Raw genomic sequence first — 26,149 nt, forward strand, 5'->3', positions numbered from 1 at the left:
CCATCCTTTGTGAATAATTGTTTTTTTTCCTTCAAATATAATATACACCTGTCATTCAAATACATCTAAATTACAAAATGTTCAGTATCTTGTGAGACATGTGCCTATATTTCAGCTGTTTAACACGTCTCAGCCAAATTTGAGCAACTTGTTGCCTCAGGCTTAGATAAAACAAAAGGTTAAACCCATAATCCATGTAATTCTGCACTTCGGAGTTAACTGGCCTTCCAGTATTTTTAACCCTACAGGTGAAGAATTAAGATCCCCACACCAAGGCACTTGTAGTGAATGACACAGAGTTCTACAGCAGTCCTGTTGGCCACTACAGCAAAATCACATATGTTACCTGACATTTTTAAAAACATTGTTATTTCCCATCTCCTCTGGTTTTATACCCCTCATCTTGTGTCACTGCCCCATCGCACTGCTATTTTGGCCATTCTGCTGTACTCTCTTTTGTCACTGACCTCGTTCCATTCATAACCTTCTTATTGATTGCTCATTGTCATGCGCATTTCTGTCTCCAGTATTGTTATCTACTTTCTGGGCTTGATTGATTCACGCCCAGTTCTCTTCTGTTATGTATTTCCTCTTGCTTAATAACATTCATCGTACTTCTCTGTTGTAATGACATTTATCTTCTCGTGGCCTTTCCTCACTAATCAGGATTTATTCTTAGTCTCAGAATCTGCACACCAGTCACACAAATGTCCTTTTGGGCCATCCTTTTCCTCTGGTGCTATTAACCCCTTTAAGTTGTAATTATTCCAGGCTTCCTCTTCTGGCTTTCACTCTCTTTGCTGGCAATATCTCGTCTCTCCTTTGCAGTGCTCACCACTCTCCTTGTGTCCCTTTCTTCCCATTAGCACCTCCCTAATATTTCCAGTTATCTCCTATTGTAGCATCCGTTATATCTTTTAGCTTTCCATTCCTCCTCTTGTGGTATTTCCTTTCTTGCCTGCTGTATTGTAACTCTATCCCCTTCAGGTAAAGCATATTGCTTATACGTTTCTCTTGTTCCCCACCAGATTACCCTCATCTCATAAATCATTCCCCTCTCCTCTTCTGGTATTCCCTCTCTTCTTGTGGTATTTCATCTCTCTTTTGGTGTGACTTGCTTTCTCCTTTGGAGTTACTTCATCCACCCCCCCCCCAGCCTTCTGGTATCACCTATTTCTTTTTTTAGTATAAACTCTGATTTTCTCTTTCTTCTCTTGAAGAACCACCCTCTTTCTTCCTGTGGTATTCTAACTTTAATCTTGTGGTATCATACTGTTTTCTCTCAACTTGTTTCCTCTAACTTTTTAGTATCTTCCTTCCAGTATGATCCCTCCATCCTCTGGGTATTGCCTCTCTCTTGTGCTAGATGCTCTAAACTGCTCTGCATCATTCATGCTCTTCTCTGATGTGGATTTCCCGACCTCTGACGTTAATTCCTCGCTCCTTTTCTGGTACTGCTTCTCTTCAACCCAATAGTATAACTCTTTCTTTTTTGGGTATTACATCTCCCTTGTGCAAGACCATGCTACTACCTACAGTATTTCTGCTCTCCCCCATTTAACTCCTGCTTAGTGTTCCAGCTCTCCCCTGGTAATATTCCTTCTTCCTGTTTCTCTTCTTTTATCCTTAGTCAACCCTTGTGCTGTTTATTCCCTCCTACTGATGGTATTCTCAGCCTCCTCTTACTAAGTTCCCTCTTTTCCCTATACCATTATGTCTTTTTATTTCAGTACTTATCTTGCTCACTTACTATTTCTCTCTCTCTCCACTCTATTACTCTGTGCCTTCTTATATTATTACTCACTCTCCTCTTCCAGCATCCCCTCTTGTTCTCTCCCATGCCGACTCCTGTCAGCACCCTCTCTCTTGCCTGATGTTATTTCACGGCTCTTCTTGCAGCACTCCTTTCCTTGCCTCAAGCATCACCTTGTCCTCTGATGTCAGTCCCTCGCTCTCATGTTCTAGTTGTTCTCTTCACCCAAGAGTGGTCTCTCTTTCTTCTTTCTTTTTCTGGTGCCACTTCTCTTGCGCCAGCCCCTATTCTCTCTCTCTCTCTCTCTCTCTCCTCATGCAGTATGTTACCTCTCTTCTACTGAAAAGCGCTTTATCGGCTGGAGTTATTCTATTTCTCCTTTACACCATTTTGTATTTTCTTTACTTGTACTGTCACCGCAATGCTATTATAACACCCCTCTTCTTCTCTGGTGGTATCACTGCTCTACTTACAGTTAGGGTAAACAGACGTCCCTGTTTTGACCGGACAGTCCCATTTTTTAAAGGACTGTCTCGGTGTCCCAACACTTTTTGTCAAAACAAAGACATGTCCTGGTTTTTTAGAGAGGGTCAGATGAACGTGCACATCAGTCACAGAGTTGTGCAGGCTCACGTTTCATTCTGCCCTCTTATCACACCAGAGACACAACTTAACATTTACAGTCCCCAATTGTGCTGCATCTGTTTCATTCATCCAGCACAGCAAGATCTAATGAGGGGTGAATGAAGTCTGCAAAGCCCATAAGCCAGGGCCTGGCTCACCAACAGTCAGACCCTGGAGCTTCTGACAGCTATGTTGGGGGGGTGGGAATGGGAGGCATATATATATGGAATATGTCACTTACCTAGTGTACATCTGTTCATGGCATGTTGTGCTGCAGATTCACATGCTATGCATATCGATTCCGTCAGTCTTTTAGGCCCATATTTATACTTTTTTAGCGCCGCATTTGTGCCGCTTTGTGATGCAAAAACGTTGCAAACTTACAAAATACAATTGTATTTTGCAAGTTTGCGCCGTTTTTGCGTCAAACAATGACACAAATACGGCACAAAAAAAGTATAAACATGGACCTTAGAGTCACAGGATCGAGTGACTCCTCCTCTTCGGTTCCATTGCACATGGTCATTGACTCCATTGTTATGACTGTTTTCCCGCAGAGGGTGTAGAAAAGAGTTATAAAGTATATAAGAGAAAAGAGATGTCCATGCAAATGTAAATGTATATACATATGTACAAATGTATTAACTTAAATGAATACAGGCTTCCGGGGAGGAGGGAGGGTGCATGTGAATCTGCAGCACAACATGCCACGAACAGATGTACACTGGGTAAGTGACATTTTCCGTTCGATGGAATGTGTAGCTGCAGATGCTGTGCATAGACTACAAAGCAGTTAGTCCTCCCAAAAAACAGCGGTGGCTAGCCTGTAGGAGTTGAAGTTGTTTGAAATAATGTTCTTAGAACAGCCTTTCCTACAGTAGCTTGTTGTTGTGATAAAACATCAACACAGTAGTGTTTAGTAAATGTATGAAGTGTTGACCATGTAGCTGCTTTCCATATATTAGCCATTGGTATGTTTCTTCAAAAAAGCCATTGTTGCACCTTTCTTTCTTGTAGAATGTGCTTTGGGAGTGACTAAAAGTTGTCGTTTTGCTTTGATATAACATGTTTGTATACATCTAACAATCCATCTGGCTAAACCTTGTTTTGATATAGGATTGCCTGTATGTGGTTGTTGAAAAGCTACAAAAAGTTGTTTTGTTTTTCTAAACTGTTTAGTTCTGTCTATGTAATACATTAGAACTCTTTTAAGCTCTAGTGTATGCAGAGCTCTTTTTGCCACAGAATCTGGCTGTGGAAAGAAAATTGGCAATTCCACTGTTTGATTGATGTAAAATGGTGAGACTACTGTCGGTGGGAATTTTGGATTTGTTCTTAGTACAACCTTGTGTTTATGTACTTGGAAAAAAGGTTCCTCAAGAGTGAAAGCTTGTATTTCACTTACTCTTCTTAAAGCTGTAATTGCCACCAGGAAGGCAACTTTCCATGTTAGAAACTGAATTTGGCAAGTGTGAATGGGTTCAAAAGGTGGTCCCATAAGTCTTGTAAGCACTATATTTAAATTCCAAGATGGAACTGGTGGTGTTCTAGGTAGAATGATGCATTTTAACCCTTCCATTAAAGCTTTAATAACAGGAACTCTAAATAAAGAACTATGTTGAATAGTTTGTAAGTATGCAGATATTGCAGTAAGGTGTATTTTTATGGAGGAAAAAGCTAAATTAGATTTTTGCAAATGAAGTAAGTAACATACAATGTCTTGTATTGATGCTTAAAGAGGATCTATGGTTTTAGATTGACAATAATATTCAAATCTTTTCCACTTGTTTGCCTAGCCCTGTCTAGTAGTGGGTTTTCATGCTTGTTTAATGACTTCCATACATTCGGGTGGGAGTTTTAAATATCCAAAGTCTATGACCTCAGGAGCCAAATCGCTAGATTGAGAGCGTGGGGTCTGAATGTCTGATTTGACCTTTGTTTTGTGTTAGCAAATCTGGTCTGCGTGGGAGTTTGGAGTGAGGTACTAAAGATAGATCTAGTAGTGTTGTGTACCACGGTTGACGTGCCCATGTTGGTGCTATGAGTATCATGTTGAGTGAAGTTTGACGCAACTTGTTGACTAGAAACGGAAGGAGTGGGAGAGGGGGAAAAGCGTAAGCAAATATCCCTGACCAACTGATCCATAGAGCATTGCCTTTGGAGAGAGGATGTGGGTGCCTGGATGCACAATTTTGGCATTTTGTATTTTCGCTTGTTGCAAATAGATCTATGTCTGGTGTTCCCCACTTTTGAAAGTACTTTTGAAGTACTTGAGGGTGAATCTCCCATTCGTGTGTTTGTTGGTGATTTCTGCTGATGACATCTTCCAACTGATTGTCTATCCCTGGAATGTACTGTGCTGATAGATGAATTTGATTGTGAATTGCCCATTTCTAGATGAATGTGTCCCTCCCTGTTTGTTGAGATAATACATGGTTGTCATGTTGTCTGTCTTTATAAGAACATTCTTCTGTTTGAGAAAAGGTTAAAATGCTTTTAGGGCAAGAAATACAGCTAATAATTCTAAATGGTTTATGTGTAGCTGTTTTTGTTTGACATCCCATTGCCCGTGAATATTGTGATTGTCTAGATGAGCTCCCCGACCAGTCGCTGATGTATCTGTCATAATTATGGATTGAGGCACAGGGTCTTGAAACGACCACCCCTTTATTAAGTTGCTGTGATTCCACCACTGAAGGGACATATGTGTCTGGCGGTCTACCAGCACTAGATCTTGAAGTTGACTGTGTGCCTGTGACCATTGTTGTGAAAGGCACTGTTGTAAGGGCCTCATATTTAATCTTGCATGTGGGACTATTGCTATGCAAGATGCCATCATTCCTAAGATTTTCATGACAAATCTTGCAGTGTATTGTTGATTTGGTTGTATAAGTGGAATTAGATTTTGAAAAGCTTGTATCCTATGTGTATTTGGATACGCTAGAGCTAGTTAAGTATTTAGGAAAGAACCTAAATACGGTTGTACTTGTGCTGGTGGAAGGTATGACTTTTGGTAGTTTATAGAAAAACCAAGCGTGTGCAGAGTTTCTATCATGTAACGTGTATGATTTTGGCATTGTGTACGATTGCTTGATTTTATTAGCCAATCGTCTAGATATGGAAAGACATGGATGTGTTGTCTTCTCAGGTAAGCTGTTACTACTTCTAAGCACTTTGTGAACACCCTTGGAGCTGTTGTTATGCCGAAAGGTAACACCTTGAATTGGTAGTGTTTTCCTTGTATGACAAACCTGAGGTATTTTCTGTGAGGTGGATGGATGGGTATGTGGAAATACGCATCCTTGAGGTCTGGGGCTGTCATAAAGTCTTGATTTTGTAGCAGTGGGATAAAATCTTTCAGAATTACCACGTGAAAATGTTCTGACAGGATGTACAAATTTAGGGGCCTGAGGTCTAATATTGGCCGGAGGGTGCTATATTTTTTGGGAATTAGAAAGTATAGTGAGTAAACTCCTGTTCTTAAATGAGACTGTGGAAATAATTCTATTGCTTGTTTGAGTAGTAGAGATTGAACCTCTTGTTGTAAAAACTGTATGTTCTGGGTTTAGTTTGTGATATCTTGGTGGAATAGTTGGAGGAGTGTTTATCAATTCTGGGCAATAGCCATTGCGGATAATTAATAACACCCAGTTGTCTGTGGTGATATTTTGCCAGTGTGCGTGGAACTGCTGTAGTCTTCCCCCCACAGGAGATGTGTGGAGTGGAAGGGAGTGAGGAAAGTCAATTTTTTGGTTGTGTTGCTGGTTGTTTAGAGGTTTGGAATTTACCTCCATTTCTAAAGTATTGTCCTCTGTATGTTCCTCTAAATCCACCTCGCTGGTACTGGGTTTGATAAGCTGGTTTTGCTTGTGAAGTTGATGCCTCAGAGCAGTGGTTCCCAACCTGTGGGCCGGGGACCCCTGGGGATCCGCGAAGCCTCCTCAGGGGGTCCGCAGCTGCTTAAAACATTTAATAATAATATTAGGTCCCAGCTATCAGTAATGACTCCTCGGGGGTCCCCGTGTTCCAATAATGATTCAGTGGGGGTCCCCGGGCTCCAGTATTGATAAAATGGGGGTCCACAGAAGTCAAAAGGTTGGGAACCACTGCCTCAGAGGATTGTGGTCTAAAACATCCTCGAAACTGAGGCTTACAAAATGACCCCCTACATGGTGTAGTATACAGAGCACCCATTGCTTTGGCTGTATCGGAGTCTTTTCGCAATTTTTCTATTGTAGTGTCCACCTCTGGCCCAAAAAGATGTTTCTTGTCAAAAGGCATGTTTAACACAGCCTGTTGGATTTCTAGTTTAAAACCAGAGGAGTGCAGCCATGCATGTCTTCGAATGGTAATTACTGTGTTCACGCTCCTTGTAGCTGTATCAGCCGCATCAAGGGCAGACCTTATACAGGTGTTACTGATAGCTTGCCCTTCCTCTACTACCTGCTGTGCCCTCTTTTGGTGCTCTTTTGGGAGATGCTGTATGATATCCTGCATCTCATCCCAATGGGCTCTATCATAACTGGCTAGTAGTGCCTGGGATTTAGCTATCCTCCATTGATTTGATGCTTGGGACGCAACTCTCTTCCATGCAGTGTCAAATTTCCTGCTCTCTTTATCAGGAGGGGGTGCATCTCCTGAAGACTGGCTATTTGCCCTCTTTCGTGCAGCACTAACCACCACTGAATAGGGAGGCACCTGATGGTTGATGTAGTCAGGGTCAGAGGGTGCAGGCTTATACTCCTTCTCTATTCTAGGATTAATTATTGTTGTTTTCACAGGCCCATTTAAAATTTGGTCTGCGTGCTTTACCATGCCTGGTAGCATTGGGAGGCATTGGTACCTAGAATGTATTGAGGATAACGTGTTAAACAAAATTTCTTCCTCTAATGGTTCTGTGTGCATTGTTACCCCACGGTAAGCTGCAGCCCTGGCTATGACCTGATTGTATACTGTAATATCTTCAGGTGGAGATGGTTTAGAGGGGTTGTTATCTGGGACGGGATCAGGATCATAAAGGTTCCATGGATCTACAATGTCTTCTTTGGAATCAAAAGAATGTGATGGAGAGGGCATTGGAGGAGGGCTGGTGTGATGAGAGGTAGGTAGGTGCGGAGAATGAGGAGGAGAAGACTGAGGAGGTACTGGCTTCTCTTTTTGGTTTTGCACTTTAGCTGGTGACTGTGCAGTGTCCAGTTCTTGGAATGCCAGCTTTCTCTGTCTTTAGAGGAGGTGCTGTAATAATTCTCCCTGTCTCTTTATGGATGTGTATGCTAGATTGCCTCTCATCCATAACTTATGGGCTCAATGTCCGAATATTCCTCAGAGGTTTTATGGCTTTCTCGTACTTTTTTGGAAAGTCCTTGCTCCTCTGCATAACCTGTCTTTTTCGGTTCCGAAGTTTGATGTTTTTTTGGTATTGAAAATTTTGTGGAAGGTCTCAGCTCCGAAACTGTCTTTCTTATTTTCGACTCCGAACATAGCTTTTTTTGCTGGAGTCCGAAATGGAACCCTTGATAGTTTTTGTCGACTCCGAAGTAGTTGGAGGTGTGGCCTTTTTCGGTGCCAAACCCAAAGGTCGGTCCCCAACAGTCTTTTTTTCGGGCTGAACCACGGCCTTCCGGCAGTGGTGTACCCTAGGCCTTCTTATGTTTCTTGTGTGGGGGTGCTGGGCAGACGTACTCACATGCTGGCTGGCTGTGATGGGTCTGTCGTCTTCGGACTCCTGCTCAGACTCTGTGTCTCGGATAGAGGCTGCTGTTTGCGTCTGCTCCTCTTCGGTGACGTCGAGATGTTCACTGCTCTTCAATGCCATTTCCAGCCTTCTTGCTCTTCGGTCTCGAAGAGTCTTTTTTTATCTAAACGATTGACAGGCCTCACAGTGTTCCTCCTGATGGTCTGGAGAAAGGCACAGGTTGCAAACCAAGTGCTGGTCTGTGTATGGGTACTTGGCGTGGCATCGAGGGCAGAATCAGAATGGAGTCCGATCCATTGGGCTCTCCACGCGGTCGGCCCAAATAGGCCTGAGTTGGGCGCGCGGGCCCCGAAGGGCGAACAAAGTGGTTTCCCAACGGTACTACTGGTTCGATGCTAGTTAGATAACGCGATTGAGACAATACTGACGAAAAGAAAGGTTTTCTAAAGTTTTCCAAACCGAAATCTTGGAGCGAGTGGAAACACGTCTGAACCCGACGGCGGAAAGAAATCTAATAATGGAGTTGACGACCATGCGCTATGGAACCAAGAGGAGGAGTCACTCGATCATGTACCTCTAAAAGACTTCTTTGAAGAAAAACAACTTGTAACACTCCAAGCCCAACACTAGATGTCGGAATCAATATGCATAGCATGTGTATCTGCAGCTACAAGTGCCATCGAACATATATATACATGTCATTCAGCTATATATGGAAAATGTCACTTACCCAGTGTACATCTGTTCGTGGCATTAGTCGCTGCAGATTCACATGCTGTGCACATCCCGCCATCTGGTGTTGGGCTCGGAGTGTTACAAGTTGTTTTTCTTCGAAGAAGTCTTTTCGAGTCACGAGACCGAGGGACTCCTCCCATTTCGACTCCATTGCGCATGGGCGTCGACTCCATCTTAGATTGTTTTCCCCGCAGAGGGTGAAGTAGGAATTGTGTATGCTAGTAATAGTGCACATGCAATGGAGTGAATGCGTATGTACATAATGAAGTTTCAAGTAATATATTTGCAAATGTACAAATGTTTAAGATCTACTTCTAAACGGCTACAGGCTCCCGGGGAGGCGGGTGGGCGCATGTGAATCTGCAGCGACTAATGCCACGAACAGATGTACACTGGGTAAGTGACATTTTCCGTTCGATGGCATGTGTAGCTGCAGATACACATGTTCTGCATAGACTAATAAGCAGTTATCTCCCCAAAAAGCAGTGGTTCAGCCTGTAGGAGTTGAAGTAGTTTGAAATAATGTTCTTAGTACAGCTTGACCTACTGTTGCCTGTTGTGCAGTTAACACATCTACACAGTAGTGCTTGGTAAATGTATGAGGCGTAGACCATGTTGCTGCCTTACATATTTCGTTCATTGGAATATTTCCTAGAAAGGCCATGCTAGCACCTTTCTTTCTGGTTGAGTGTGCCTTTGGTGTAATAGGCAGTTCTCTTTTAGCTTTAAGATAGCAGGTTTGAATGCACTTAACTATCCATCTAGCAATGCCTTGTTTTGAAATAGGATTTCCTGTATGAGGTTTTTGAAAGGCGATAAATAGTTGTTTTGTCTTTCAAATTAGTTTTGTTCTGTCAATGTAGTAGATTAGTGCTGTTTTGATGTCTAATGTATGTAGTGCTCTTTCAGCTACAGAATCTGGCTGTGGGAAGAACACTGGTAATTCTACCGTTTGATTCAAGTGGAACGGTGAGATTACTTTTGGTCAAAATTTAGGATTGGTCCGTAGAACAACTTTATTTTTGTGTATTTGAATAAATGGTTCTTGAATGGTAATGAAAATGTCACTTACCCAGTGTACATCTGTTCGTGGCATCAGTCGCTGTAGATTCGCATGTTTTGCATAGCTCGCCATCTGGTGTTGGGCCGGAGTGTTACAAGTTGTTTTTCTTCGAAGAAGTCTTTCGAGTCTTTTGTCTCCATTGCGCATGGGCGTCGACTCCATCTTCGATTGTTTTTCCCCCGCAGAGGGTGAGGTAGGAGTTGAATTGTAGTAATAGTGCCCATGCAATGGAGTGACTAAGTATGTACTTATTTAAGGTTGAAATGATATATATACAAATAGTTGAAGGTAACTTCCGAACTGCTACAGGCTCCCGGGGAGGCGGGTGGGCACATGCGAATCTACAGCGACTGATGCCACGAACAGATGTACACTGGGTAAGTGACATTTTCAGTTCGATGGCATCTGTCGCTGTAGATACGCATGTTTTGCATAGACTAGTAAGCAGTTATCTCCCCAAAAGCGGTGGCTCAGCCTGTAGGAGTGGAAGAAGTCTGAAACAATGTTCTTAATACGGCTTGACCTACTGTGGCTTGTTGTGCGGATAACACGTCTACACAGTAGTGCTTGGTGAATGTGTGAGGCGTAGACCATGTGGCTGCCTTACATATTTCTTGCATTGGGATGTTTCCTAGAAAGGCCATGGTAGCACCTTTCTTTCTGGTTGAGTGTGCCCTTGGTGTAATGGGCAGCTGTCGTTTAGCTTTAAGGTAGCAGATTTGGATGCATTTAACTATCCATCTGGCTATACCTTGTTTTGATATTGGGTTTCCTGCATGAGGTTTTTGAAATGCAATAAATAGTTGTTTAGTCTTTCTGATGTTCTTTGTTCTGTCAATGTAATACATTAATGCTCTTTTGACATCTAATGTATGTAGTGCCCTCTCAGCTACGGTATCTGGCTGTGGAAAGAACACTGGAAGTTCCACTGTTTGATTTAGATGGAACGGTGAAATAACCTTTGGTAAACATTTTGGATTAGTCCTTAGGACGACCTTATTCTTGTGTAGTTGTATAAAAGGTTCTTGTATTGTAAATGCCTGAATCTCGCTTACTCTTCTTAGGGAAGTAATGGCGATGAGAAATGCAACCTTCCAGGTTAGGAACTGTATTTCGCAGGAGTGCATGGGTTCAAAAGGTGGACCCATAAGTCTAGTTAGGACAACATTTAGGTTCCATGAAGGAACAGGTGGTGTTCTTGGTGGTATAATTCTCTTAAGGCCCTCCATGAATGCTTTAATGACTGGTATCCTATATAGGGAAGTTGAATAGGTAGTCTGCAGGTATGCAGATATTGCTGCAAGGTGTATTTTAATGGAAGAGAAAGCCAGGTTAAGATTTTTTTTAGTGAAGCAAGTAACCCACTACATGTTTTGGAGTCGTGTGTAATGGTTGGATCTGATTAATATGGCAGTAGCAAACAAACCTCTTCCATTTACTTGCATAGCAGTGCCTGGTGGATGGCCTTCTGGCTTGCTTTAGGACTTCCATACATTCTTGGGTAAGTTGTAAGTGCCCGAATTCTAGGATTTCAGGAGCCAAATTGCTAGATTCAGCGATGCTGGATCTGGGTGTCTGATCTTTTGGTTGTGTTGTGTCAATAGATCTGGCCTGTTGGGCAATTTGATGTGGGGTACTACTGATAGGTCTAGCAGCGTTGTGTACCAGGGTTGCCTTGCCCAAGTTGGTGCTATTAATATGAGTTTGAGTTTGTTTTGACTGAGTTTGTTTACCAGATAAGGAAGGAGAGGGAGAGGAGGAAAAGCGTAAGCAAATATCCCTGACCAGTTCATCCATAGGGCATTGCCTTGGGACTGCTTGTGTGGGTATCTGGATGCAAAGTTTTGGCATTTTGCGTTCTCCTTCGTCGCAAACAAGTCTATTTGAGGTGTTCCCCAGAGTTTGAAATAGGTGTTCAGAATTTGGGGGTGAATTTCCCATTCGTGAACCTGTTGGTGATCTCGAGAGAGATTGTCTGCGAGTTGATTCTGAATCCCTGGTATAAATTGTGCTATTAGGCGAATTTGGTTGTGAATTGCCCAACGCCAAATTTTTTGTGCTAGCAGGCTTAACTGCGTGGAGTGTGTCCCCCCTTGTTTGTTTAGATAATACATTGTTGTCATGTTGTCTGTTTTGACGAGAATGTATTTGTGAACTATTATTGGTTGGAAAGCTTTTAGTGCTTGAAAAACTGCTAGTAGTTCTAGGTGATTTATATGCAGTTTTGTTTGATGTACGTTCCATTGTCCTTGTATGCTGCGTTGATCGAGGTGTGCTCCCCACCCTGTCATGGAAGCATCTGTTGTTATTACGTATTGTGGCACTGGGTCTTGGAAAGGCCGCCCTTTGTTGAAATTTATGTTGTTCCACCATAGAAGCGAGAGGTAAGTTTGGCGGTCTATTAACACCAGATCTAGAAGATGACCCTGTGCTTGTGACCACTGTGATGCTAGGCACTGTTGTAAGGGCCTCATGTGCAGTCTTGCGTTTGGGACAATGGCTATGCATGAAGACATCATGCCTAGGAGTTGTAATATCATCTTTGCTTGTATCTTTTGTGTTGGATACATGCGTTGTATGATGTTGTTGAAATTTTGGATTCTTTGGGGACTTGGAGTGGCTACTCCTTTTGTTGAGTCTATTATGGCTCCTAGGTATTGTTGTACCTTGCATGGCAGAATGTTGGATTTTGTGAAGTTGACGGTGAACCCTAGTTTGAAGAGGGTTTGTATGATCTGATTTGTGTGCTTTGAGCACTCTATTAACGAATGGGCCTTGATTAGCCAGTCGTCTAGATATGGGAACACATGTATTTGCTGCCTTCTGATGTGTGCAGCGACTACTGCTAGACATTTGGTAAAGACTCTTGGTGCGGTTGTTAATCCGAAAGGCAATACCTTGAATTGGTAATGTATTCCTTTGAATACAAACCTTAGGTATTTCCTGTGCGATGGGTGTATTGGTATATGGAAATACGCGTCTTTGAGGTCTAAAGTGGTCATGTAGTCGTGTAGTTTTAGCAATGGTAACACTTCTTGTAGTGTGACCATGTGAAAGTGGTCTGATTTGATGAATGTGTTTACTATTCTGAGGTCTAGGATTGGTCTCAGCGTGTTGTCCTTCTTTGGTATCAGAAAGTACAGTGAGTAAACTCCTGTGTTTATTTGTGTGTTTGGTACTAATTCGATTGCATTCTTCTGCAATAGTGCCTGCACTTCTATCTCCAGGAGATTGGAATGATGTTTTGTCAAATTTTGTGCTTTTGGTGGTATGTTTGGAGGGAATTGTAGAAATTCTATGCAATAACCATGTTGGATAATTGCTAGAACCCAAGTGTCTGTAGTGATTTCCTCCCATGCTTTGTAATAATGACCTATTCTTTCCCCCACTGGTGTTGTGTGGAGGGGGTGAGTGACATGTGAGTCACTGCTTAGTAGTAGGGGTTTTGGGGCTTTGAAATTTTCCCCTATTCCTAGGGAATTGCCCTCCTCTATATTGTCCCCGAAAACCTCCTCTGTAGTGTCCCTGGTAACTGGACGGTGTTGCCTGTGAGGTGCTGGCTTGTGTGCCCTGACCCCGAAACCCCCCTCTAAAGGGTGTTTTACGGAATGTGCTGTAATTCCCTCTGCTCTGCGGGGAGTAGAGTGCGCCCATGGCTTTAGCAGTGTCCGTGTCCTTTTTGAGTTTCTCAATTGCTGTGTCCACTTCTGGACCGAACAGTTCTTTTTCGTTAAAAGGCATATTGAGAACTGCTTGCTGAATCTCTGGTTTAAATCCAGACGTTCGTAGCCATGCATGCCTTCTGATAGTTACAGATGTATTAATTGTCCGTGCAGCTGTATCTGCAGCGTCCATGGAGGAGCGTATTTGGTTGTTTGAAATGTTCTGTCCCTCCTCAACCACTTGTTTTGCCCTCTTTTGTAGGTCCTTGGGCAGATGTTCAATGAGATGTTGCATCTCATCCCAATGGGCTCTGTCATAGCGCGCAAGTAGTGCCTGAGAGTTAGCGATGCGCCACTGGTTTGCAGCTTGTGCTGCGACTCTCTTACCAGCTGCATCGAACTTGCGGCTTTCTTTATCTGGGGGTGGTGCATCTCCAGATGTGTGGGAGTTGGCCCTTTTCCTAGCTGCTCCTACAACGACAGAGTCTGGTGGCAGCTGTGTAGTGATGAAAACCGGGTCTGTAGGAGGCGCCTTATACTTTTTTTCCACTCTTGGTGTGATTGCCCTACTTTTGACCGGCTCCTTAAAGATTTCTTTTGCGTGCCGGAGCATACCAGGGAGCATAGGCAGGCTTTGGTAGGAGCTGTGGGTGGAGGAGAGGGTGTTGAATAAAAAGTCATCCTCGACCTGTTCTGAGTGGAGGCTTACATTGTGAAATTGTGCTGCTCTAGCCACCACTTGAGAATACGCAGTGCTGTCCTCTGGTGGAGATGGCTTCGTAGGGTATGCCTCCGGGCTGTTATCTGACACTGGGGCGTCGTATAAGTCCCATGCGTCCTGATCTTGGTCACCCTGGCTCATGGTGGTGTGAGCTGGGGAATGTGATGGAGTTTGTGCTGGTGAGACGTTAATTACAGGTGGAGGAGAGGGTGGTGGAGTAACCTTTTTCACCACCTTTGTTTGTGGTGTTTGTTCAGTTTGGAACTCCAATCTTCTCTTTCTTCTAATAGGGGGAAGGGTGCTTATTTTTCCTGTCTCCTCCTGTATGAAAATACGCTTTTGCGTATGGTCTACATCAGTTGATTGTAGCTCTTCCTCAAACCTATGCTTTCGCATTTGGGAGGTTAGCGATTGCTCTTCTGTATAAGAGCCTGAAACTGGGTCGGTTGCAGTCTGTTTTGGCACCGAAACCCTGTCTGCATCTTTTTTCGGCTCCTAGGTGACTTTTTTCTTTTTCGGGGCCGAAACCTCTCGGCGTCGATCTTCGTCGGTGGCGCTGTCTCGGCGTCGAGCCGTGTCTACACCGGTATCTCGGTGTCGATGCTTGTCTCCAGCACTTTCTCGGTCCCGAGAAGGCTGCGTGCCGGTGTCTAGACCGGAGTCGGACGATCTCGGCACTGTTTGGGCCTTTTTCGGTGCCGACGGTCGGTCACCGAATTTATGGGTCGAGCCATGGCCTGGTGGCAGTGGCGTCCCCTGGGCCTTGTAAATCTTCTTCTGAGTGGTTTTCGACGTCTTACTCACGGTTTGTGTATCGTCGAATCCTTCGGAGTCCGATTCGTGGATCGAAAAGGTTCCTTCCTCTTCTTGTTCCTCGAACTCTCGGTGGGCTGTCGGCGCGGACGCCATCTGAAGTCTTCTGGCTCGACGGTCTCGGAGTGTTTTTCGGGACCGGAACGCACGACAGGCCTCGCAGGTGTCTTCACTGTGCTCAGGTGACAGGCACAGGTTACAGACCAAGTGTTGGTCTGTATAGGGGTATTTATTGTGGCATTTGGGACAGAAGTGGGTCCGTTCCATCGGCGTTCTTCTGCACGCGGTCGGGCCGACCAGGCCCCGATGGGGGATCGAAAAACTACCCGAAGGGCACCGGAGCTCTTCGATCTTTCGACGCGGTGTTGAATATAACTACGCCGATCCCGAACGCAACAATACCGACGAAAATCTTCCGAAATTAGCTATCTTTCCGTTCCGAAACTCGGAGCGACAGGAACACGTCCGAACCCGATGGTGGAAAAAAAACAATCGAAGATGGAGTCGACGCCCATGCGCAATGGAGACAAAAGGAGGAGTCACTCGGTCCCGTGACTCGAAAGACTTCTTCGAAGAAAAACAACTTGTAACACTCCGGCCCAACACCAGATGGCGAGCTATGCAAAACATGCGTATCTACAGCGACAGATGCCATCGAACATGCTTGAATCTCACTCACTCTTCTTAGAGATGTGATGGCAATTAAAAATGCAACTTTCCACGTTAAGTATTGCATTTCACAAGAGTGCATGGGCTCAAAAGGTGGACCGATGAGTCGTGTTAAGACAATGTTGAGGTTCCATGAAGGAACTGGTGGTGTTCTTGGTGGTATAATTCTCTTTAGGCTTTCCATAAACGCTTTTATGACTGGTATCCTAAATAATGAAGTTGAGTGCGTAATTTGCAGGTAAGCTGAAATTGCCGTAAGATGTATTTTAATGGAAGAGAAAGCTAGTTTAGATTTCTGCAAATGTAGTAAGTATCCTACTATCTCTTTTGCAGATGCGTGTAAAGGTTGAATTTGATTATTATGGCAGTAATAAACAAATCTTTTCCACTTATTTGCATAACAGTGTCTAGTGGTAGGTTTTCTAGCCTGTTTTATGACCTCCATACATTCCTGTGTGAGGGCTAAGTGCCCGAATTCTAGGATTTCAGGAGCCAAATTGCTAGATTCAGCGATGCTGGATTTGGATGTCTGATCTGTTGTTTGTGTTGTGTTAACAGATCTGGTCTGTTTGGCAGTTTGATATGAGGTACTACTTAAAGGTCTAGTAGTGTTGTGTACCAAGGTTGCCTTGCCCATGTTGGTGCTATTAGTATGAGTTTGAGTTTGTTTTGACTCAACTTGTTTACTAGATATGGAAGAAGTGGGAGAGGGGGAAAAGCGTACGCAAATATCCCTGACCAGTTCATCCATAGTGCATTGCCCTGAGACTGATGTTGTGGGTACCTGGATGCAAAGTTTTGGCATTTTGAGTTTTCTTTTGTTGCAAATAGATCTATTTGTGGCGTTCCCCACATTTTGAAGTAAGTGTTCAGTATTTGGGGGTGAATTTCCCATTCGTGGATCTGTTGGTGATCCCGAGAGAGATTGTCTGCTAACTGATTCTGAATCCCTGGAATAAATTGTGCTATTAGGCGAATGTGGGTGTGAATCGCCCAATGCCATATTTTTTGTGTTAGGAGACACAACTGTGTCGAGTGTGTTTCACCCTGTTTGTTTAGGTAATACATTGTTGTCATGTTGTCTGTTTTGACAAGAGTGTATTTGTGGGTTATTATGGGTTGAAATGCTTTCAGAGCTAGAAACACCGCTAACAGTTCTAAGTGGTTTATATGAAACTGTTTTTGCTGAATGTCCCATTGTCCTTGGATGCTGTGCTGATTGAGGTGTGCTCCCCACCCTGTCATGGATGCATCTGTCGTTATTACGCATTGTGGCACTGGGTCTTGAAAAGGCTGCCCTTGGTTTAAATTTATACTGTTCCACCATTGAAGCGAGATGTATGTTTGGCGGTCTATCAACACCAGATCTAGAAGTTGACCCTGTGCTTGTGACCACTGTGATGCTAGGCACTGTTGTAAGGGCCGCATGTGCAACCTTGGGTTTGGGACAATGGCTATGCATGAGGACATCATGCCTAGGAGTTTCATTACTAATTTGACCTGTATCTTCTGGTTTGGATACATGGCTTGTATTACATTTTGGAATGTTTGGACTCTTTGTGGACTTGGAGTGGCAATCCCTTTTACTGTGTTGATTGTTGCTCCTAGGTATTGCTGTGTTTGACACGGCAGAAGGTGTGACTTTGAGTAATTGATTGAGAAACCTAGTTTGTGTAGGGTTTCTATGACGTAATTTGTGTGTCGTGAACACTGTTTTTGCGTGTTGGTTTTGATTAACCAATCGTCTAGGTACGGGAACACATGTATTTGCTGCCTTCTGATATGTGCAGCTACTACTGCTAGACATTTTGTAAAAACTCTTGGCGCAGTTGTTATTCCGAATGGCAACACTTTGAATTGGTAATGTATCCCTTGGAATACAAACCTTAGGTACTTTCTGTGTGAAGGATGTATTGGTATATGGAAATATGCATCCTTTAGATCCAGTGTTGTCATGTAGTCTTGTTGTTTGAGCAGTGGGATTACTTCTTGTAATGTAACCATGTGAAAGTGGTCTGATTTGATGTATGTATTTAATATTCTGAGATCTAGTATAGGTCTTAGAGTTTTGTCTTTTTTGGGTATTATAAAGTACAGTGAGTAAACTCCTGTGTTTAGTTCTTGTTTTGGTACTAATTCTATTGCCTCTTTTTGGAGCAATGCTTGAACTTCTAATCCTAGAAGATTTATATGTTGTTTCGACATACTGTGTGTTTTCGGTGGGACTGTTGGAGGGAATTCTCGAAATTCTATGCAATAACCATACTGGATAATTGCTAGTACCCAAGTATCTGTTGTTATCTCCTCCCAATGTTTGTAAAATTGGCTTAATCTTCCCCCCACAGGTGTTATGTGATGGGGATGGGTGACTTGTGAGTCACTGCTTATTTTGAGGACTTTTGGGGCTTTGGAATTTTCCTCTACCTCTTTGGAATTGTCCCCCTCTATATTGCCCCCGAAAACTTCCCTGCTGATATTGGCTTTGGTAAGTGGGCCTTGTTTGTGATGTTGTGGTTTCTGTAGGTTGTCCTCGAAACCCACCCCTAAAAGGTGTTTTGCGAAAGGTGCCTCTGCTCTGCGGGGAGTAGAGTGCGCCCATGGCTTTTGCCGTATCAGTGTCCTTCTTGAGTTTCTCAATAGCAGTGTCGACTTCCGGCCCAAACAACTGCTGTTCATTAAATGGCATATTTAGCACGGCTTGTTGAATTTCTGGCTTGAAACCTGACGTGCGGAGCCATGCGTGCCTTCTTATTGTTATTGCAGTATTTACTGTCCTTGCAGCCGTATCTGCTGCATCCATTGAAGACCGTATCTGATTATTAAAGATACTTTGTCCTTCTTCCACCACTTGTTGTGCTCTTTTTTGGAACTCCTTGGGTAAGTGTTCTATCAAATGTTGCATATCATCCCAGTGAGCTCTGTCATATCTTGCCAAAAGCGCTTGTGAATTGGCAATGCGCCATTGGTTTGCTGCTTGCGCTGCAACCCTTTTGCCCGCAGCATCAAATTTGCGACTCTCTTTGTCTGGAGGTGGTGCGTCTCCCGAGGTATGAGAGTTTGCTCTCTTACGAGCTGCCCCGACAACTACGGAGTCTGGAGTTAACTGCGTTGTAATATAAACAGGATCTGTTGGCGGTGGCTTGTATTTTTTCTCCACTCTTGGAGTTATGGCTCGGCCTTTAACAGGATCTTGAAAGATTTGTTTTGAATGTTTTAGCATTCCTGGGAGCATAGGTAGTCTTTGGTACTGGCTATGAGTGGAGGTTAGCGTGTTAAACAAGAAGTCATCCTCAATTGGTTCTGAATGCAAGGTGACGTTATGGAAAACAGCTTGCCTTGCGATCACCTGTGTGTAAGATGTACTGTCCTCAGGAGGGGACGGCCTGGTAGGGTACGAGTCTGGGCTGTTGTCCGATACTGGAGCATCGTAAAGGTCCCATGCATCGGGATCATCTTGACTCATGGAAGTATGAGTCAGGGAGTGCATCAGTGGAGGAGTTGCTACTGGTGATGTGTGCACTGATGGTGGTGGAGAAAGTGGTGGAGTTGTTTTCTTTGCCATCTTTGCTTGTGGCTCCTTGTCCTTTTCGTGAAAGGCAAGTTTTCTTTTTATTTTAATTGGAGGAAGAGTGGTTATCTTCCCTGTGTCTTGATGAATGTGGAGCCTCCTTTGAGTATAGTCTGGCTCTACAGCTTGAAGTTCCTCTCCAAATCAATGTTTTTTCATTTGGGAGGCCAATCCTTGTTCCTCTGTATAGGAACCTGTTTTCGGCTCCGAGGCTGGATGTTTCGGAACCGAAGCTTTTTCGGAGGTCTTTTTAGGCTCCGAAGAAACCTTTGTAATTTTCGGCGTGGTGGTGTCTCGATGCCGAATTTGTTCGGTGCCGCTGTGACGGTGCCGAAATTTCTCAGAGCCGATGTCTCGGGTCCGAGATTGCTGGGTGGCGGTATCTCGACCGGAGTCGGATGACTTCGACACCAGCGTGCCCTTTTTCTGTGCCTTGGCTCAGTCACCGCTTGTTTGGGTTAAGCCATAGCCTGTTGGCGGTGGCGTCCCCTGGGCTTTTGTTGACTTCTCGTGAGTCTTATGTTTCGACGTCTTACTCACGGTTTTCGGCGTTTCTTCGGCCTCGAGCTCTTCCGAGTCCGACTCTTGGATAGAGAAAGCTTCCTCTTCTTCCTCGAAACGCTCTTGTTCTGTCGGCGTCTACGCCATCTGCAGTCTTCTGGCTCTTCGGTCTCTTAATGTCTTTCTGGACCGAAACACTCGACAGGCCTCACAAGTATCTTCCTTGTGCTCTGGGGACAAGCACAAGTTACAGACCAGATGCTGATCCGTATACGGATACTTGTTATGGCATTTTGGACAGAAGCGGAATGGGGTCTGTTCCATCAGCCTTGAATTCACACGTGGCTGGGCCGACCAGGCCCCGACGGGGGATCGAAAAAACCCCGAAGGGCCACCGGAACTCTTCTAAATTCGGTGTCGATCTGTTGTAACTAACCCGATACCGAACGCAAACAATACCGACGTTTTTTTCCGAGATTCTAACTAACTTTCCGACCCGAAACACGGAGCGAAAAGGAACACGTCCGAACCCGATGGCGGAAAAAAAACAATCTAAGATGGAGTCGACGCCCATGCGCAATGGAGTCGAAATGGGAGGAGTCCCTCGGTCGCGTGACTCGAAAAGACTTCTTCGAAGAAAAACAACTTGTAACACTCCGAGCCCAAAACCAGATGGCGGGATGTGCACAGCATGTGTATCTGCAGCTACACATGCCATCGAACATATATATGTATATATATATATAAATAAATATATATCGCTGAATGACATGTCAACGTTTAGTCTTATTTCTATGTTTGTGCCTGTTCCTGGTTCGTAAAAGCTGGTCATCCTAATTATAGTAGCACCGCACTTCTCTGCTGTTATTCTTTCTCATCCTTCATCCTTTGGTGTTTTCAACTTGTCTCATGGTACCCCACTCTCTCTTTCTCTGCGGTATTCATCTTTCCTCGCATGGCTTATCCCTTCTCAGTTCTGATGCCTCCCCCAACCCTGCTGTGATATTTCCTTTCCCCGTGTTTATGTTGCAATCTTGTTCATTCTCACCTCAATCTGATCGATCGTTTCTTGATATTCCTTTTCTCGGCTCTTGAAGAGGGACTCTGTGTCCTTTATTACTTTTTCCAAGCTGTCTTCTTGCTGTGAGAGAGACAGAAAAGGACAGCGTTAGAGTCGGCGGGAGAGGCTTTCAGAGAAAGTTAGGATTGTCCAAGGAGAGCTTGTTTTTATATAGCGCTTCATTCCACGATTACGCCATTCACAAGTACTGAAAATAACCGGTGTCCCTATTACCTGATTTATAGTATTCAATTTAGTAACCTTCAAAATGATGGAAGACTGAGACTGTCTTGTCGGGGTTCAAACTTGTGACCTCCAGATCAGCGCACTTGTCAGGAGCAAGTGAAAAGATGGAGACTGAGAGGAAGAGCGATGGGCAGAAAATAAGGGAGCAGGCGGCCAACTGAAGGGAATATGTGAACGAGGGAGGCTCCAAGTGGATAAGTGGTCGGTGTGGAAGCCACAATGTCAGTCTTCTTCCCCTCAAGTCATTCATATGCACATGGCTAGTCAACGAATCCTGCAGCTCTTTTTGGCCTGAAGCGGGTGGGATGACCAAGCCAACATGTTTTTTTGGAGTCAACAGTGCTTCTCCAGCATTGGATCTTTCATAGATTCACATGCTTGAATCATCCCCGTCGTCGAGGTGGGAGCCTCACGGTAAACTTAAATATATAAAAAGCAGTAAGTCAGTAAAAATAAAACCAGTAGGCCCTAGTAGTCCTCATAGGGTATTTTACAGTCTATCCACTTTGTTTTGTGAAAAGACCCAAACTTGAGTATCAACCAATCAGGATTCAGCCCCTCCCAAACACTCCCAACAGAGGCTGAATTCCCTCAGATTTTCTACCGCACGTCGTGTGAAGGGAGTCTCCCTGAGCTCTGCTCAGTTTTTTTCCTATTTTCTGACTGAAGATTGTTTTTTCTCTCAGGAAACTAGTTACAACTTTACTATGTCTGAAAAGGCAAAGAAGGGTCTGTTCAGAGACTGTGACAACTGTGGGAAGAAGAGACTACATATTGATGACCCCCACAAGAAGTGTATTTACTGCCTTCATCCAGACCATAAGGTGAGAGACTGCAAAATCTGTCGCACCTTTAGTCAAAAAACCCTCAAAGACCGAGAGGGTAGACTTCTCTTATGGCTGCAAAAACAGAAAGCCTTAGAGCATCCTTCATCAGACAGCGAAGAGTCACCACAAACTTCTCGCCCTCAGAAAAGAACAGGTGAGAGAGATAGAGGTGCGGATGAACCACCAAGAAAAATGCACAAAAAGACTAAACAAGTCTTAACTGAAGAGGCAGTTAAACATGGACCAAAAAAGGTTCATTCAGAACCTACTACGCCGTTACACCGGAAAAGCACCTCAAAGAAACCATCCCTGTCTCTGTCACCACAAAAAGAGACAGAAAAACTCTTTTTGGTGAAAAAACAACCGTCGACGACCGCCCCGTCGACGACAGTGTCGACGGTAACAGCGACCACGGTATCGTCGACGTTCACAACACCATCCTCACCGATGATTATGACGTCGTCGCCTTTGTCATCGACGACGATTATTACTGCAAAAATCTTCAAAAGAGCTTCGTCGGCAACCACATCGTCGACAGCGGAGGCCTCCTGGGTTCACAAATCATCCAGGGCACTCCCATCTACGCAAACTACGTCGGCGAAGCGACCGTCGTCGCTAAAATACCCGTCGACGAAGGGACCGTCGACTAAGGACCCATTGACAAAGACGCAGTCATGGACGGAAGCGTCGACGAGAGACCCGTCGACGAGAGACCCGTCGACGACAGTACCGTCGACGAGGGAGCCGTCGACGAGGGAGCCGTCGACGAGGGAGCCGTCGACGAGGGAGCCGTCGACGAGGGAACCGTCGACGAGGGAACCGTCGATGATGGATCCGACGATCACCACAGCATTAACAGTTTACAAACCTTTGGACATTTCACCAGATCATTCCTCATACCATCATGAGGACTCCACCAGATTCTTACCCCTTTCCCTTATTAATATAGGGGACAAGCCATCTGACATTTTGCCGATACATACATCACCAAGTAAGGTGCTGCCATACCCACCACAACATCTTTTAGACAATGATGATGATGAGGATCAAGGAATATTTGGGACAGCTAGTAGCCCGTCCCAACTAACTGTCAAATGTCAAGAGTTTGATGAAGAAGAGGATCAACATTACCAGCATAGTTATGCTTCAACATCTTATCCACAGGCAAACCAACCATCGCCTCTAGCTATGCTTAGCACATTAGTGACAGATTTACAACATATGTTGAAGGACTACTACAAAAGGTTCCCACCGTCAACTCAGTCCACGCCACCTAGACCTCAGAGTTACCAGCAAGCTCAAACTACTAATGTTTCCGAAACGCCACAGGCTAGTAGACCTGTAACTAGCCAAGCTCCGGAAGCTTACCTCTCGTCGGACGACGAAAGGGAAGAGGGCGAGCTAGCAGATTCAGCGGCTAGTGAATGGGACGACTATCTCGTTCCCACACCATCTCCACCTCCAGCAGCTCCAGTGGATTCTCCTCCAGAAGACATAGGAGGTTTCCATAATATCATAGAGAGAGCGGCGAAACGTTTTGGCCTGGCAATTGTTTCCCATGAAACTGAGTGTTTTTTGTATGACTTTAAAGAGCCATCAAAGAGATCTGTAAGAGCCATACCGATTGTGGATTTCTTATGGCAGGAGGGTTTGAAGGCAATGAAAAACCCGGCAACAGTGCCTTCGCAAATGCCAAGGCTAGAGAAAAAATACAAGGCCCCAGATGATTCTCCGGCCTGTTTAGTCTCACAGCCGAAACCTGACTCGGTTATATCACAGGCGGCTCAACGACGATCCAAAAACCCCTCTACACCTATTGGGTCTCCCCCAGATAAAGAGGGAAGGAGACTAGACAATATCGGTAAGAAATTCTCCTCGGTTGCTGCAGTAACGGTCAAGGCGGCCAATTCCCTTGCCATCCTGGGAAGGTACGATCGCCAGATGTGGGCAGACATGTCCGCTTTTGTAGATTCACTGCCAGAAGATCTCAAGGTGGACGCTAAAAAGGTCTTGCAGGAGGGAGAAAGGGTTTCCGCAGAGATAATAGACAGTGCAATAGATATTTCCCTCACTGGTTTTCGACAATTAGCTGGAGCAGCAGTCCTGCGCAGACAAGGGTGGCTTAAAGCTACTTCATTCAGACCAGAAGTCCAGACTCGTGTTCTCGACATGCCCTTCGATGGAGAGAGTTTGTTTGGCAAACATGTCGATGATATGCTGCAGGCTATCAAGACGGATACCGATACAGCAAAATCCCTAGGTACCCTGCAATATAAAAAACTACCTTTTCGTGGAGCAAAGGGTAGAGGTAATTACTCCTTTCGAGGTGGATACCAGCAATACAGGTCACAATATCCATCTTCCTCCACAGGACCAGGACATCAGCACCATCAACAACAGCAGCATTATCGATTACCACCAGCCGCAGCGTACAAACATCCGGCTAGAGGAAGAGGAGCTGCCCGAGCAAGAGATACAGGCAGAAAGCAATGACCAGAGGATACTCTCAACACCTCCCCAATCAATATTGAAGGTCGGAGGTCGCATCAATTCTTATTTCCCCAAGTGGAAGGCTATAACATCGGACAGATGGGTACTAGATGTGGTGACCAGAGGTCATACTCTGGAATTCATCCAAACACCACTGAGTGTCCCTCCATCGGGTACACCGCCTCTGAGGTTGAGCCAACTTCTCAGGGAAGTAAGGATAATGCTAACAAAAGGAGCAATAGAACCAGTCCCTTTATCTCAAAGGAACAAAGGATTCTACTCCCGGTTTTTCCTTCTCAAGAAACCCTCAGGAGACTGGCGCCCCATCCTGGACTTGAGAGCACTAAACAAGTTTCTAAAGAAACAATCGTTCAGGATGGTAACGTTGCAGGATGTCCTGCGTCTCTTAAACACGGGCGATTGGATGGCATCCCTAGACCTCCAGGATGCTTATTTTCATATCCCCATATATCGCAACCATCGCAAATTTTTAAGGTTCAGGGTAGGAAGTATGCACCTCCAATTCCGGGTTCTACCATTCGGTCTCAAATCAGCCCCCAGAATCTTCACAAAAATGCTAGCTCCAGTAGCAGCACATCTTCGCCAGGCAGGTATCCAGGTCTTCCCTTACCTGGACGACTGGCTTATAAAGGCACCCTCAAAATTCCAAGTAACAAATCATATTTCCTATTGCCTTCAATTGTTACACAGCCTGGGGTTTGTAGTCAACTACCAGAAATCTCAGATATACCCCAAACAAGAATTGGGTTTCTTGGGAGCAATTTTGGACACAGTACGCAGCAAAGCGTACCCATCACACGAGAGGAAACAAAAGTTAACCTCGTTGGCAGACAACCTATCCAGAAAAAAGTTTGTTTCAGTCCGCATCTACAAATCATTGCTCGGAATGATATCATCGTGCATTCCGCTAGTCCCAGATTGCAGGCTCCATATGCGACCCCTGCAAGAGCAATTGGACATACAATGGACACAGGTCCTCGGCTCCTTCGAAGACAAGATTCGCATAACGCCTCTAATGAAGAACACTATGAGGTGGTGGGCGACTCCAACCAATTTCTCAAAAGGGCTGTCTTTTCTTCTTCAAACACCAAGTTACATAGTAACAACGGATGCCTCTCTCGAAGGATGGGGTGCACACTGCCAGGACCTGCAAATCAGCGGAATCTGGAATCAGCAAGAGAGCCAGCTCCACATCAATTATCTAGAACTCAAAGCAATACACTTAGCTCTAAAAGCTTTCTTGCCAAAGATACAATGTTCAAGCGTCTTAATCCGGACGGACAACATGACCAGCATGTTTTATCTAAACAAGCAAGGAGGCACAAGATCCCTACAACTCTCGCAGCTAGCCCAACAAATTTGGACATGGGCCATCAAACACAATATCTCACTAAAAGCGGAGCATGTGCCAGGACAGATCAATGTTCTAGCAGACACCTTGAGCAGGACAGTGATTCCTTATCACGAGTGGGAGCTAGACCAGAAAACTCTCAATGGCCTGTTTCTATTATGGGGAAAACCAAACTTAGACCTATTTGCCACTCTCGAGAACAAGAAATGCCAGTTCTACGCAAGTTGGCTTCCCCAAAAAGATTCGTGGGGGAATGCGTTTTCGATGAGATGGTCAGGAGTTTATGCCTACGCTTTTCCTCCGATCCCGCTCATTCCGAGAGTCATCAGAAAAATGAAGACGGAGGGGTG

The 26,149-nt window shown here is 44.6% G+C and overlaps 1 protein-coding gene across 5 annotated transcripts in view; it reads right to left on the reverse strand.

Moving 5' to 3' along the window:
• The window catches only part of IFFO1 (intermediate filament family orphan 1), a 237,387-nt gene that overhangs the window by 108,911 nt on the left and 102,327 nt on the right, over positions 1–26,149 (reverse strand). For all 5 annotated transcript variants that reach the window (XM_069243097.1, XM_069243100.1, XM_069243101.1 and 2 more), the window contains one exon: positions 20,853–20,945. In XM_069243097.1, coding sequence (XP_069099198.1) covers positions 20,853–20,945 — 93 coding nt within the window. The remainder of the gene's footprint in view (positions 1–20,852; positions 20,946–26,149) is intronic.

Source organism: Pleurodeles waltl, chromosome 7 (assembly GCF_031143425.1).
Source record: "Pleurodeles waltl isolate 20211129_DDA chromosome 7, aPleWal1.hap1.20221129, whole genome shotgun sequence".
Classification (NCBI taxonomy): domain Eukaryota; kingdom Metazoa; phylum Chordata; class Amphibia; order Caudata; family Salamandridae; genus Pleurodeles; species Pleurodeles waltl.